Source organism: Haliotis rufescens, unplaced genomic scaffold (genome assembly GCF_023055435.1).
Source record: "Haliotis rufescens isolate VD_foot unplaced genomic scaffold, xgHalRufe1.0.p SCAF_43, whole genome shotgun sequence".
Classification (NCBI taxonomy): domain Eukaryota; kingdom Metazoa; phylum Mollusca; class Gastropoda; order Lepetellida; family Haliotidae; genus Haliotis; species Haliotis rufescens.
This window is the reverse complement of record NW_025964146.1, coordinates 2,567,110-2,581,454: the sequence shown is the minus strand read 5'-3', so window position 1 is coordinate 2,581,454 and position 14,345 is coordinate 2,567,110. Positions and strand designations below refer to the sequence as shown.

The following is a 14,345-nucleotide window of genomic DNA, read 5'->3' as shown; positions in this document are numbered from 1 at the left end:
CTACCAAGACATCATACTGGCGCCAATAGTTGTGTCGTGTGCGCGCCATCCTGGTCTTTCAAGACGATAATGCCCCTGCCAACAGTGCACGTGTCGCAACTGATTACCACCAGCAGAAAAAAAAACATGACAAGAATGCAAAGGCCAGCCATGAGTTCTGACCTTTTCCCCATACAGCATGTCTGCGGCATGATTGTGTACGACGACGTCAAAGGCCACCCTTAGCCTCTTGTTAGTCGAACTGGATCAGGCGCTGCATGAGGAGTGGACGGGAACCCCGAAAATTGTCATAGGGATTGATTCGGACCATGCCACGCCGTATCAACGAATGTTTGACCAATCATAGGGGCATCGTTCATGATTGATCAAGTCATATCAAACGTTCAAACAAACCCCTGTCGTCTTTCTTGGTTGTCTGCACCATTACCATACAATACCAACATGTTCTATCGATTGTCATTATCACTTACCCTGCACATTCGTGTGTCTTCGTAAAAGCTCCAAATAGCCGACAACATACACCAGGCCAAGTAGTGCCCCGGGAACTGAAGCACAACAAAATACTGTCGAGTGAGGCGATTTATTTATACAGATGAAAACAACAAGTCAAGTGTTCACCCCAACAAACACATGCAATGACAAGTCAAGTGCTCACCTGAACAAACACATGCAATGACAAGTCAAGTGTTCACCTCAACAAACATATGCAATGACAAGTCATGTGTTCACCTGAACAAACACATGCTAGGACAAGGCATGTATTCACCTCAACAAACACATGCAATGACAAGTCAAGTGTTCACCTCAACAAACACATGCAATGACAAGTCAAGTGTTCACCTCAACAAACACTTGCTATGACAAGTCAAGTGTTCACCTGAACAAACACATGCAATGACAAGTCAAGTGTTCACCTGAACAAACACATGCAATGACAAGTCAAGTGTTCACCTGAACAAACACATGCTATGACCAGTCAAGTGTTCAACTCAACAAACACTTGCAATGACAAGTCAAGTGTTCACCTCAACAAACACATGCAATGACAAGTCATGTGTTCACCTCAACAAACACATGCAATGACAAGTCAAGTGTTCACCTCAACAAACACATGCAATGACAAGTCAAGTGTTCACCTCAACAAACACTTGGAATGACAAGTCAAGTGTTCACCTCAACAAACACTTGCAATGACAAGTAAAGTGTTCACCTGAACAAACACATGCAATGACAAGTCAAGTGTTCACCTCAACAAACACATACAATGACAAGTCAAGTGTTCACCTCAACAAACACATCCAATGCCAAGTCAAGTGTTCACCTCAACAAACACATACAATGACAAGTCAAGTGTTCACCCCAACAAACACTTGCAATGACAAGTCAAGTGTTCACCTCAACAAACACATACAATGACAAGCCAAGTATTCACCTGAACAAACACATGCAATGACAAGTTAAGTGTTCACCTCAACAAACACATGTAATGACAAGTCAAGTGTTCACCCCAACAAACACTTGCAATGACAAGTCATGTGTTCACCTCAACAAACACATACAATGACAAGTCAAGTGTTCACCTCAACAAACACATGCAATGACAAGTCATGTGTTCACCTCAACAAACACATACTAGGACAAGTCATGTGTTCACCTCAACAAACACATGCAATGACAAGTCAAGTGTTCACCCCAACAAACACTTACAATGACAAGTCATGTGTTCACCTCAACAAACACTTGCAGTGACACATCATGTGTTCACCTCAACAAACACATGCTATGACAAGTCATGTGTTCACGTGAAAAAAACACATGCAATGACAAGTCAAGTGTTCACCTGAAAAAACACATGCAATGACAAGTCATGTGTTCACCTCAACAAACACATGCTAGGACAAGTCATGTGTTCACCTCAACAAACACATGCAATGACAAGTCATGTGTTCACCTCAACAAACACATACAATGACAAGTGAAGTGTTTCAACCCAACAAACACATGCAATGACAAGTCAAGTGTTCACCTCAACAAACACATGCAATGACAAGTCATGTGTTCACCTCAACAAACACATGCAATGACAAGTCAAGTGTTCACCTCAACAAACACATGCAATGACAAGTCAAGTGTTCACCTCAACAAACACTTGGAATGACAAGTCAAGTGTTCACCTCAACAAACACTTGCAATGACAAGTAAAGTGTTCACCTGAACAAACACATGCAATGACAAGTCAAGTGTTCACCTCAACAAACACATACAATGACAAGTCAAGTGTTCACCTCAACAAACACATCCAATGCCAAGTCAAGTGTTCACCTCAACAAACACATACAATGACAAGTCAAGTGTTCACCCCAACAAACACTTGCAATGACAAGTCAAGTGTTCACCTCAACAAACACATACAATGACAAGCCAAGTATTCACCTGAACAAACACATGCAATGACAAGTTAAGTGTTCACCTCAACAAACACATGTAATGACAAGTCAAGTGTTCACCCCAACAAACACTTGCAATGACAAGTCATGTGTTCACCTCAACAAACACATACAATGACAAGTCAAGTGTTCACCTCAACAAACACATGCAATGACAAGTCATGTGTTCACCTCAACAAACACATACTAGGACAAGTCATGTGTTCACCTCAACAAACACATGCAATGACAAGTCAAGTGTTCACCCCAACAAACACTTACAATGACAAGTCATGTGTTCACCTCAACAAACACTTGCAGTGACACATCATGTGTTCACCTCAACAAACACATGCTATGACAAGTCATGTGTTCACGTGAAAAAAACACATGCAATGACAAGTCAAGTGTTCACCTGAAAAAACACATGCAATGACAAGTCATGTGTTCACCTCAACAAACACATGCTAGGACAAGTCATGTGTTCACCTCAACAAACACATGCAATGACAAGTCATGTGTTCACCTCAACAAACACATACAATGACAAGTGAAGTGTTTCAACCCAACAAACACATGCAATGACAAGTCAAGTGTTCACCTCAACAAACACATACAATGACAAGTCATGTGTTCACCTGAAAAAACACATGCAATGACAAGTCAAGTGTTCACCTGAACAAACACATGCAATGACAAGTCAAGTGTTCACCTCAACAAACACATGCAATGACAAGTCATGTGTTCACCTCAACAAACACATGCTATGACAAGTCAAGTGTTCAACTCAACAAACACTTGCAATGACAAGTCAAGTGTTCAACTCAACAAACACATGCAATGACAAGTCAAGTGTTCACCTGAACAAACACATGCAATGACAAGTCATGTGTTCACCTCAACAAACACATGCAATGACAAGTTAAGTGTTCACCTCAACAAACACATGCTAGGACAAGTCATGTGTTCACCTCAACAAACACATGCAATGACAAGTCATGTGTTCACCTCAACAAACACATGCTAGGACAAGTCATGTGTTCACCTCAACAAACACATACAATGACAAGTCAAGTGTTCACCCCAACAAACACTTACAATGACAAGTCATGTGTTCACCTCAACAAACACTTGCAATGACACATCATGTGTTCACCTCAACAAACACATGCTATGACAAGTCATGTGTTCACGTGAAAAAAACACATGCAATGACAAGTCAAGTGTTCACCTGAAAAAACACATGCAATGACAAGTCATGTGTTCACCTCAACAAACACATGCTAGGACAAGTCATGTGTTCACCTCAACAAACACATGCAATGACAAGTCATGTGTTCACCTCAACAAACACATACAATGACAAGTGAAGTGTTTCAACCCAACAAACACATGCTATGACAAGTCAAGTGTTCACCTCAACAAACACATACAATGACAAGTCATGTGTTCACCTGAAAAAACACATGCAATGACAAGTCAAGTGTTCACCTGAACAAACACATGCAATGACAAGTCAAGTGTTCACCTCAACAAACACATGCAATGACAAGTCATGTGTTCACCTCAACAAACACATGCTATGACCAGTCAAGTGTTCAACTCAACAAACACTTGCAATGACAAGTCAAGTGTTCACCTGAACAAACACTTGCAATGACAAGTCATGTGTTCACCTCAACAAACACATGCAATGACAAGTCAAGTGTTCACCTCAACAAACACATGCAATGACAAGTCAAGTGTTCACCTCAACAAACACATGCAATGACAAGTCAAGTGTTCACCTCAACAAACACATACAATGACAAGTCAAGTGTTCACCTCAACAAACACATGCAATGACAAGTCAAGTGTTCACCTAAACAAACATATGCAATGACAAGTCATGTGTTCACCTGAACAAACACATGCTAGGACAAGGCATGTATTCACCTCAACAAACACATGCAATGACAAGTCAAGTGTTCACCTCAACAAACACATGCAATGACAAGTCAAGTGTTCACCTCAACAAACACATGCTATGACAAGTCAAGTGTTCACCTGAACAAACACATGCAATGACAAGTCAAGTGTTCACCTGAACAAACACATGCAATGACAAGTCAAGTGTTCACCTGAACAAACACATGCTATGACCAGTCAAGTGTTCAACTCAACAAACACTTGCAATGACAAGTCAAGTGTTCACCTCAACAAACACATGCAATGACAAGTCATGTGTTCACCTCAACAAACACATGCAATGACAAGTCAAGTGTTCACCTCAACAAACACATGCAATGACAAGTCAAGTGTTCACCTCAACAAACACTTGCAATGACAAGTCAAGTGTTCACCTCAACAAACACTTGCAATGACAAGTAAAGTGTTCACCTGAACAAACACATGCAATGACAAGTCAAGTGTTCACCTCAACAAACACATACAATGACAAGTCAAGTGTTCACCTCAACAAACACATCCAATGCCAAGTCAAGTGTTCACCTCAACAAACACATACAATGACAAGTCAAGTGTTCACCCCAACAAACACATGCAATGACAAGTCGAGTGTTCACCTCAACAAACACATACAATGACAAGCCAAGTGTTCACCTGAACAAACACATGCAATGACAAGTTAAGTGTTCACCTCAACAAACACATGTAATGACAAGTCAAGTGTTCACCCCAACAAACACTTGCAATGACAAGTCATGTGTTCACCTCAACAAACACATACAATGACAAGTCAAGTGTTCACCTCAACAAACACATGCAATGACAAGTCATGTGTTCACCTCAACAAACACATACTAGGACAAGTCATGTGTTCACCTCAACAAACACATGCAATGACAAGTCAAGTGTTCACCCCAACAAACACTTACAATGACAAGTCATGTGTTCACCTCAACAAACACTTGCAATGACACATCATGTGTTCACCTCAACAAACACATGCTATGACAAGTCATGTGTTCACGTGAAAAAAACACATGCAATGACAAGTCAAGTGTTCACCTCAACAAACACATGCAATGACAAGTCATGTGTTCACCTCAACAAACACATGCTAGGACAAGTCATGTGTTCACCCCAACAAACACATGCAATGACAAGTCATGTGTTCACCTCAACAAACACATACAATGACAAGTGAAGTGTTTCAACCCAACAAACACATGCAATGACAAGTCAAGTGTTCACCTCAACAAACACATACAATGACAAGTCATGTGTTCACCTGAAAAAACGCATGCAATGACAAGTCAAGTGTTCACCTGAACAAACACATGCAATGACAAGTCAAGTGTTCACCTCAACAAACACATGCAATGACAAGTCATGTGTTCCCCTCAACAAACACATGCTATGACCAGTCAAGTGTTCAACTCAACAAACACTTGCAATGACAAGTCAAGTGTTCACCTCAACAAACACATGCAATGACAAGTCAAGTGTTCACCTGAACAAACACATGCAATGACAAGTCAAGTGTTCACCTCAACAAACACATGCAATGACAAGTCAAGTGTTCACCCGAACAAACACATGCTATGACCAGTCAAGTGTTCAAGTCAACAAACACTTGCAATGACAAGTCAAGTGTTCACCTCAACAAACACTTGCAATGACAAGTCAAGTGTTCACCTCAACAAACACATGCAATGACAAGTCAAGTGTTCACCTCAACAAACACATACAATGACAAGCCAAGTGTTCACCTGAACAAACACATGCAATGACAAGTTAAGTGTTCACCTCAACAAACACATGTAATGACAAGTCAAGTGTTCACCCCAACAAACACTTGCAATGACAAGTCATGTGTTCACCTCAACAAACACATACAATGACAAGTCAAGTGTTCACCTGAACAAACACATGCAATGACAAGTCATGTGTTCACCTCAACAAACACATGCTAGGACAAGTCATGTGTTCACCTCAACAAACACATGCAATGACAAGTCATGTGTTCACCTCAACAAACACATACAATGACAAGTGAAGTGTTTCAACCCAACAAACACATGCAATGACAAGTCAAGTGTTCACCTCAACAAACACATACAATGACAAGTCATGTGTTCACCTGAAAAAACACATGCAATGACAAGTCAAGTGTTCACCTGAACAAACACATGCAATGACAAGTCAAGTGTTCACCTCAACAAACACATGCAATGACAAGTCATGTGTTCACCTCAACAAACACATGCTATGACCAGTCAAGTGTTCAACTCAACAAACACTTGCAATGACAAGTCAAGTGTTCACCTCAACAAACACATGCAATGACAAGTCAAGTGTTCACCTGAACAAACACATGCAATGACAAGTCAAGTGTTCACCTCAACAAACACATGCAATGACAAGTCAAGTGTTCACCCGAACAAACACATGCTATGACCAGTCAAGTGTTCAACTCAACAAACACTTGCAATGACAAGTCAAGTGTTCACCTCAACAAACACTTGCAATGACAAGTCAAGTGTTCACCTCAACAAACACATGCAATGACAAGTCAAGTGTTCACCTCAACAAACACATACAATGACAAGCCAAGTGTTCACCTGAACAAACACATGCAATGACAAGTTAAGTGTTCACCTCAACAAACACATGTAATGCCAAGTCAAGTGTTAACCCCAACAAACACTTGCAATGACAAGTCATGTGTTCACCTCAACAAACACATACAATGACAAGTCAAGTGTTCACCTCAACAAACACATGCAATGACAAGTCATGTGTTCACCTCAACAAACACATGCTAGGACAAGTCATGTGTTCACCTCAACAAACACATGCAATGACAAGTCAAGTGTTCACCCCAACAAACACTTACAATGACAAGTCATGTGTTCACCTCAACAAACACTTGCAATGACACATCATGTGTTCACCTCAACAAACACATGCTATGACAAGTCATGTGTTCACGTGAAAAAAACACATGCAATGACAAGTCAAGTGTTCACCTGAAAAAACACATGCAATGACAAGTCATGTGTTCACCTCAACAAACACATGCTAGGACAAGTCATGTGTTCACCTCAACAAACACATGCAATGACAAGTCATGTGTTCACCTCAACAAACACATGCTATGACCAGTCAAGTGTTCAACTCAACAAACACTTGCAATGACAAGTCAAGTGTTCACCTGAACAAACACTTCCAATGACAAGTCATGTGTTCACCTCAACAAACACATGCAATGACAAGTCAAGTGTTCACCTCAACAAACACATCCAATGACAAGTCAAGTGTTCACCTCAACAAACACATGCAATGACAAGTCAAGTGTTCACCTCAACAAACACATACAATGACAAGTCAAGTGTTCACCTCAACAAACACATGCAATGACAAGTCAAGTGTTCACCTCAACAAACACATACAATGACAAGTCAAGTGTTCACCTGAACAAACACATGCAATGACAAGTTAAGTGTTCACCTCAACAAACACATGTAATGACAAGTCAAGTGTTCACCCCAACAAACACTTGCAATGACAAGTCATGTGTTCACCTCAACAAACACATACAATGACAAGTCAAGTGTTCACCTGAACAAACACATGCAATGACAAGTCATGTGTTCACCTGAACAAACACATGCTAGGACAAGTCATGTGTTCACCTCAACAAACACATGCTAGGACAAGTCATGTGTTCACCTCAACAAACACATGCTAGGACAAGTCATGTGTTCACCTCAACAAACACATGCTAGGACGAGTCATGTGTTCGTCTCAACAAACACATGCTAGGACAAGTCATGTGTTCACCTCAACAAACACATGCAATGACACATCATGTGTTCACCTCAACAAACACATGCTATGAGAAGTCATGTGTTCACCTGAAAAAACACATGCAATGACAAGTCATGTGTTTACCTCAACAAACACATGCAATGACAAGTCAAGTGTTCACCTCAACAAACACTTGCAATGAAAGGTCAAGTGTTCACCCGAACAAACACATGCTATGACCAGTCAAGTGTTCAACTCAACAAACACTTGCAATGACAAGTCAAGTGTTCACCTCAACAAACACATGCAATGACAAGTCATGTGTTCACCTCAACAAACACATGCAATGACAAGTCAAGTGTTCACCTCAACAAACACTTGCAATGACAAGTAAAGTGTTCACCTGAAGAAACACATACAATGACAAGTCAAGTGTTCACCTCAACAAACACATGCAATGACAAGTCAAGTGTTCACCTCAACAAACACATACAATGACAAGTGAAGTGTTCACCCCAACAAACACATGCAATGACAAGTCAAGTGTTCACCTCAACAAACACATACAATGACAAGTGAAGTGTTCACCTCAACAAACACATGCAATGACAAGTCAAGTGTTCACCTGAACAAACACATGCAATGACAAGTCAAGTGTTCACCTCAACAAACACATGCAATGACAAGTCAAGTGTTCACCTGAACAAACACATGCTATGACCAGTCAAGTGTTCAACTCAACAAACACTTGCAATGACAAGTCAAGTGTTCACCTCAACAAACACATGCAATGACAAGTCATGTGTTCACCTCAACAAACACATGCTAGGACAAGTCAAGTGTTCACCTCAACAAACACATGCAATGACAAGTCAAGTGTTCACCTCAACAAACACTTGCAATGACAAGTCAAGTGTTCACCTGAACAAACACTTGCAATGACAAGTCAAGTGTTGACCTCAACAAACACTTGCAATGACAAGTCAAGTGTTCACCTCAGCAAACACATACAATGACAAGTCAAGTGTTCACCTCAACAGACAAGTGCAATGACAAGTCAAGTGTTCACCTCAACAAACACATGCAATGACAAGTCATGTGTTAACCTCAACAAACACTTGCAATGACAAGTCAAGTGTTCACCTGAACAAACACATGCAATGACAAGTCAAGTGTTCACCTCAACAAACACATGCTAGGACAAGTCAAGTGTTCACCTCAACAAACACATGCAATGACAAGTTAAGTGTTCACCTCAACAAACACATGTAATGACAAGTCAAGTGTTCACCCCAACAAACACTTGCAATGACAAGTCAAGTGTTCACCTCAACAAACCAATACAATGACAAGTCAAGTGTTCACCTGAACAAACACATGCAATGACAAGTCATGTGTTCACCCCAACAAACACTTGCAATGACACATCATGTGTTCACCTCAACAAACACATGCTATGACAAGTCATGTGTTCACGTGAAAAAAACACATGCAATGACAAGTCAAGTGTTCACCTGAAAAAACACATGCAATGACAAGTCATGTGTTCACCTCAACAAACAGATGCTAGGACAAGTCATGTGTTCACCTCAACAAACACATGCTAGGACAAGTCATGTGTTCACCTCAACAAACACATGCAATGACAAGTCATGTGTTCACCTCAACAAACACATACAATGACAAGTGAAGTGTTCACCCCAACAAACACATGCAATGACAAGTCAAGTGTTCACCTCAACAAACACATACAATGACAAGTCATGTGTTCACCTGAAAAAACACATGCAATGACAAGTCAAGTGTTCACCTGAAAAAACACATGCAATGACAAGTCAAGTGTTCACCTCAACAAACACATGCAATGACAAGTCAAGTGTTCACCCGAACAAACACATGCTATGACAAGTCAAGTGTTCAACTCAACAAACACTTGCAATGACAAGTCAAGTGTTCACCTCAACAAACACATGCTATGACAAGTCATGTGTTCACCTCAACAAACACATGCAATGACAAGTCAAGTGTTCACCTCAACAAACACATGCAATGACAAGTCAAGTGTTCAGCTCAACAAACACATGCAATGACAAGTCAAGTGTTCACCTCAACAAACACATACAATGACAAGTCAAGTGTTCACCTCAACAAACACATGCAATGACAAGTCAAGTGTTCACCTCAACAAACACATACAATGACAAGTGAAGTGTTCACCTCAACAAACACATGCAATGACAAGTTAAGTGTTCACCTCAACAAACACATGTAATGACAAGTCCAATGTTCACCCCAACAAACACTTGCAATGACAAGTCATGTGTTCACCTCAACAAACACATACAATGACAAGTCAAGTGTTCACCTGAACAAACACATGCAATGACAAGTCATGTGTTCACCTCAACAAACACTTGCAATGACACATCATGTGTTCACCTCAACAAACACATGCTATGACAAGTCATGTGTTCACGTGAAAAAAACACATGCAATGACAAGTCAAGTGTTCACCTGAAAAAACACATGCAATGACAAGTCATGTGTTCACCTCAACAAACACATGCTAGGACAAGTCATGTGTTCACCTCAACAAACACATGCTAGGACAAGTCATGTGTTCACCTCAACAAACACATGCAATGACAAGTCATGTGTTCACCTCAACAAACACTTGCAATGACACATCATGTGTTCACCTCAACAAACACATGCTATGTCAAGTCATGTGTTCACCTGAAAAAACACATGCAATGACAAGTCAAGTGTTCACCTGAAAAAACACATGCAAGGACAAGTCATGTGTTCACCTCAACAAACACATGCTAGGACAAGTCATGTGTTCACCTCAACAAACACATGCTAGGACAAGTCATGTGTTCACCTCAACAAACACATGCAATGACAAGTCATGTGTTCACCTCAACAAACACATGCAATGACAAGTCAAGTGTTCACCTCAACAAACACATGCAATGACAAGTCAAGTGTTCACCTCAACAAACACATGCTAGGACAAGTCATGTGTTCACCTCAACAAACACATGCTAGGACAAGTCATGTGTTCACCTCAACAAACACATGCAATGACAAGTCATGTGTTCACCTCAACAAACACATGCAATGACAAGTCAAGTGTTCACCTGAACAAACACATGCAAGGACAAGTCATGTGTTCACCTCAACAAACACATGCAATGACAAGTCATGTGTTCACCTCAACAAACACGGAACCATATGGTCCTCCACGTTTGGAAAACTTATATTTTCTACAATCTAAAATGTTGTTACCTTGATCAAACATCGTTTGGGCAAGAGCCGTATAACGCTCTCTGAAATCTGCGTAGAAACAGTTTGTACCTCATGATTCTAAGTTGTGAAATGTAGACACCATTGCAGTCGTTGGCATATTACTCGATATAAAGGGAAATATGACAACTGGAAAGTTGAAGTTATCCCTCTTGTCATACATACTTGTCGATAGTATTTTGTCTCTCTCATTCTTTATGCATAGATCTAAATTTTTAGAATGTTTCGAATTTGTTTGTTTCTTGTTTCAAGCCAGATCTACACGACAAGCATGAGTGAGTGAGTGAGTGAGTGAGTGGGTGGTTTGGGTGATGGGTGGGTGGGTGGGTGAGTGAGTGAGTATGGTTTTACGCCGCTTTTAGCAATATTCCAGCAATATCACGGCGGGGGACACCAGAAATTGGCTTCACACATTGTACCTATGTCGGGAATCGAACCCGGGTCTTCGGCGTGATGAGCGAAAGCTTTAACCACTAGGCTACCCGACCACCCCTCGACAAGCATGAAGCAGATGGGGCGGTTTCACTGTCACTCGTGTTCACCGTCACAATATGGTGTCTAGTACTTTTTTTCTAGTATTTTTACATACCAATTACAATCCTATGAAGCTTCATCCGGAGTTTGCTATTTTATGAGATGAGTCTGAAAAACGCATTTTGATCGTAAACATGAAACAGGAAACAATTCTTTAAAGACATTCAAGACAACTTCATACTTATTTTTTTTCATACTGGTCTTTCAACATCAAAGTGTAGATTAACATTATATTATTATGTATGCTTCGTGTCATTACGATCATCATAAATATATATTATGGCATTCATACTTGATTCTCCAACCGCGTTCCACAGTACATTATTTTGGCATGTGTTTATTTTGTTGTTTAATGTCACACTCAGAAATGTTCCAGCCATATGAAGACGGCCTTTAAAAAATCGAGACAATCCAGTGATCAATATTGTGAGCATGATACTATGACAGGCTCATTCACTGAGCCTGACCACCCTATCCGTTTGGGACCGCCTCCGTGGTCTAATGGTAGAGCGTCCGCCCGGAGAGCGGAAGGTCCGGGGTTCGATCCCCGGCCGCGTCATACCAAAAGACGTTAAAAGATGGTACTTGTTGTTACCCTGTCTGGCGCTCGGTAATAAGGGGCTAAAACAAGGACTGGTCGGCTCGGAGTCAGTATACTGTGTCTGAGTGGGGTATTCATGTTAAACTGCGGCATGGTATCTCAGTGAGCTAGCACTATAAATCGGCATCAGTCCGGACTAGTACAGGCAGCCACACAAACACACACGTACATGCCCGTCGCTATATAAGTGCAATAATCTTGGACGCGACGTTAAACCCCATTTCACCTCACCTCACCTATCCATTTGGTCGCCTCGTGCGACCAGCATAGGCTCTTAGGGACGTTGTCTCACCCGGAATCCATTTACGATTCTGATTCTGCAGTGATAAACTGTAAACTGTGCTGTAATACTTCCTCCTGCCACATGTAAAGAATTACGATGGCCTGTACAATTTTCAAGACATGAATGTCCTAAATTATTTAATTTTGTTCATGTTTTGTCACCTCTCCCCCACCCCTCTCTCTCCCTCCCCCTCCCTCTCTCTGACCTTCTTTCTCCCCCCTCCCTCTCTCTGACCTACTTTCTCCCTCCCTCTCTCTCTCTCTCTTACCTACACATACACAAAGCAATGATACATTTAAGTGATATGTCTCATTATATACTCTTCAAAAAAAAACTTGACATAGATGTAAAACCACTTTTTGCCAAATATCTAAATTGTTTACATTAAATGAGAACCAAATAAGTCAAACAGAAAGATGATGTGTCTATAATTCGCGAAAACACATGCAAAAAACATAAACGTAGCGTTTGGGGATCAATTTAACAGCTTCATCCAAACGCAACCGCCTGTAAAAAACATGCAGCACGGGATCCTGCATTTAGGCATGCAGGCCCCCCTGCTGAATGGGTATAAAAATCCATATCAACGGCTGTTCCTACAGTCCTTATAACGGCAGTAGAGGCGGTGACAGAATGCCAAGACTGAATGCAGCTCAACGGAACAACGCCATTGGGAGATTACAAGCTGGAGCAACCCAGCAAGAAGTGGCCAGGCAGTTTGGCGTATCCAGACAGACAATCTCCGCACTGTGGACCCGATACAACAACAGACCAAGGTCAGAAAGACCAAGGGTGACAACCCAAGCACAAGATCGATACATCCGGCTGCGACACCTCCGAGCCCGCACTACCACAGCCACGTCTACAACCACACAGATCCCTGGGGTACGCAGAATATCAGATCAAACGGTACGCAACAGACTGAGGGAGGCGGGACTTTTTGCACGAAGACCTGTTCGACGTCATGTATTGACCCCACGTCATCTGGCGGACCGTCTGCTTTGGTGCCAACAGAGGGTTAGATGGGCACGTGCAAGGTGGAGAAATGTACTGTTTACTGACGAGTCCCGTTTCCAACTCACACGTGCTGATGGGCGCGCACGTGTCTAAAAACGTCGGGGTGAACGTTACGCCCCCAACTGTGTGCAGCAGGTTGTCCCATTTGGCGGCGGGAGTGTCATGGTATGGGCCGGTATTCATCACGGTGGTAGGACGCCTCTCGTGCATATGGCAGGTGCATTGACAGGTGTGCGTTACAGAGACTTGATCCTAAGGCCTTTCGTTCTTCCTCACGTCAACGTTCATGGCGGACAGTTCCAGCAGGACAACGCTCGACCGCATATTGCACGTGTTTGTCAGGACTTCTTACAGCACAACAACATCCAGACATTACCTTGGCCAGACCGGTCACCAGATTTGTCCCCGATTGATTATCTGT

The 14,345-nt window shown here is 41.6% G+C and overlaps 1 protein-coding gene across 1 annotated transcript in view; it reads right to left on the bottom strand.

The window, feature by feature from the left end:
• The window catches only part of LOC125371605, a 30,731-nt gene that overhangs the window by 14,898 nt on the left and 1,488 nt on the right, over nucleotides 1-14,345 (bottom strand). The window contains exons 2-3 of the mRNA XM_048382989.1: nucleotides 12,079-12,131; nucleotides 471-545 (exon numbers count right to left, since the gene is read on the bottom strand). Of these exons, the coding sequence (XP_048238946.1) occupies nucleotides 471-545; nucleotides 12,079-12,103 (100 nt within the window). The 5' untranslated portion in view covers nucleotides 12,104-12,131. The remainder of the gene's footprint in view (nucleotides 1-470; nucleotides 546-12,078; nucleotides 12,132-14,345) is intronic.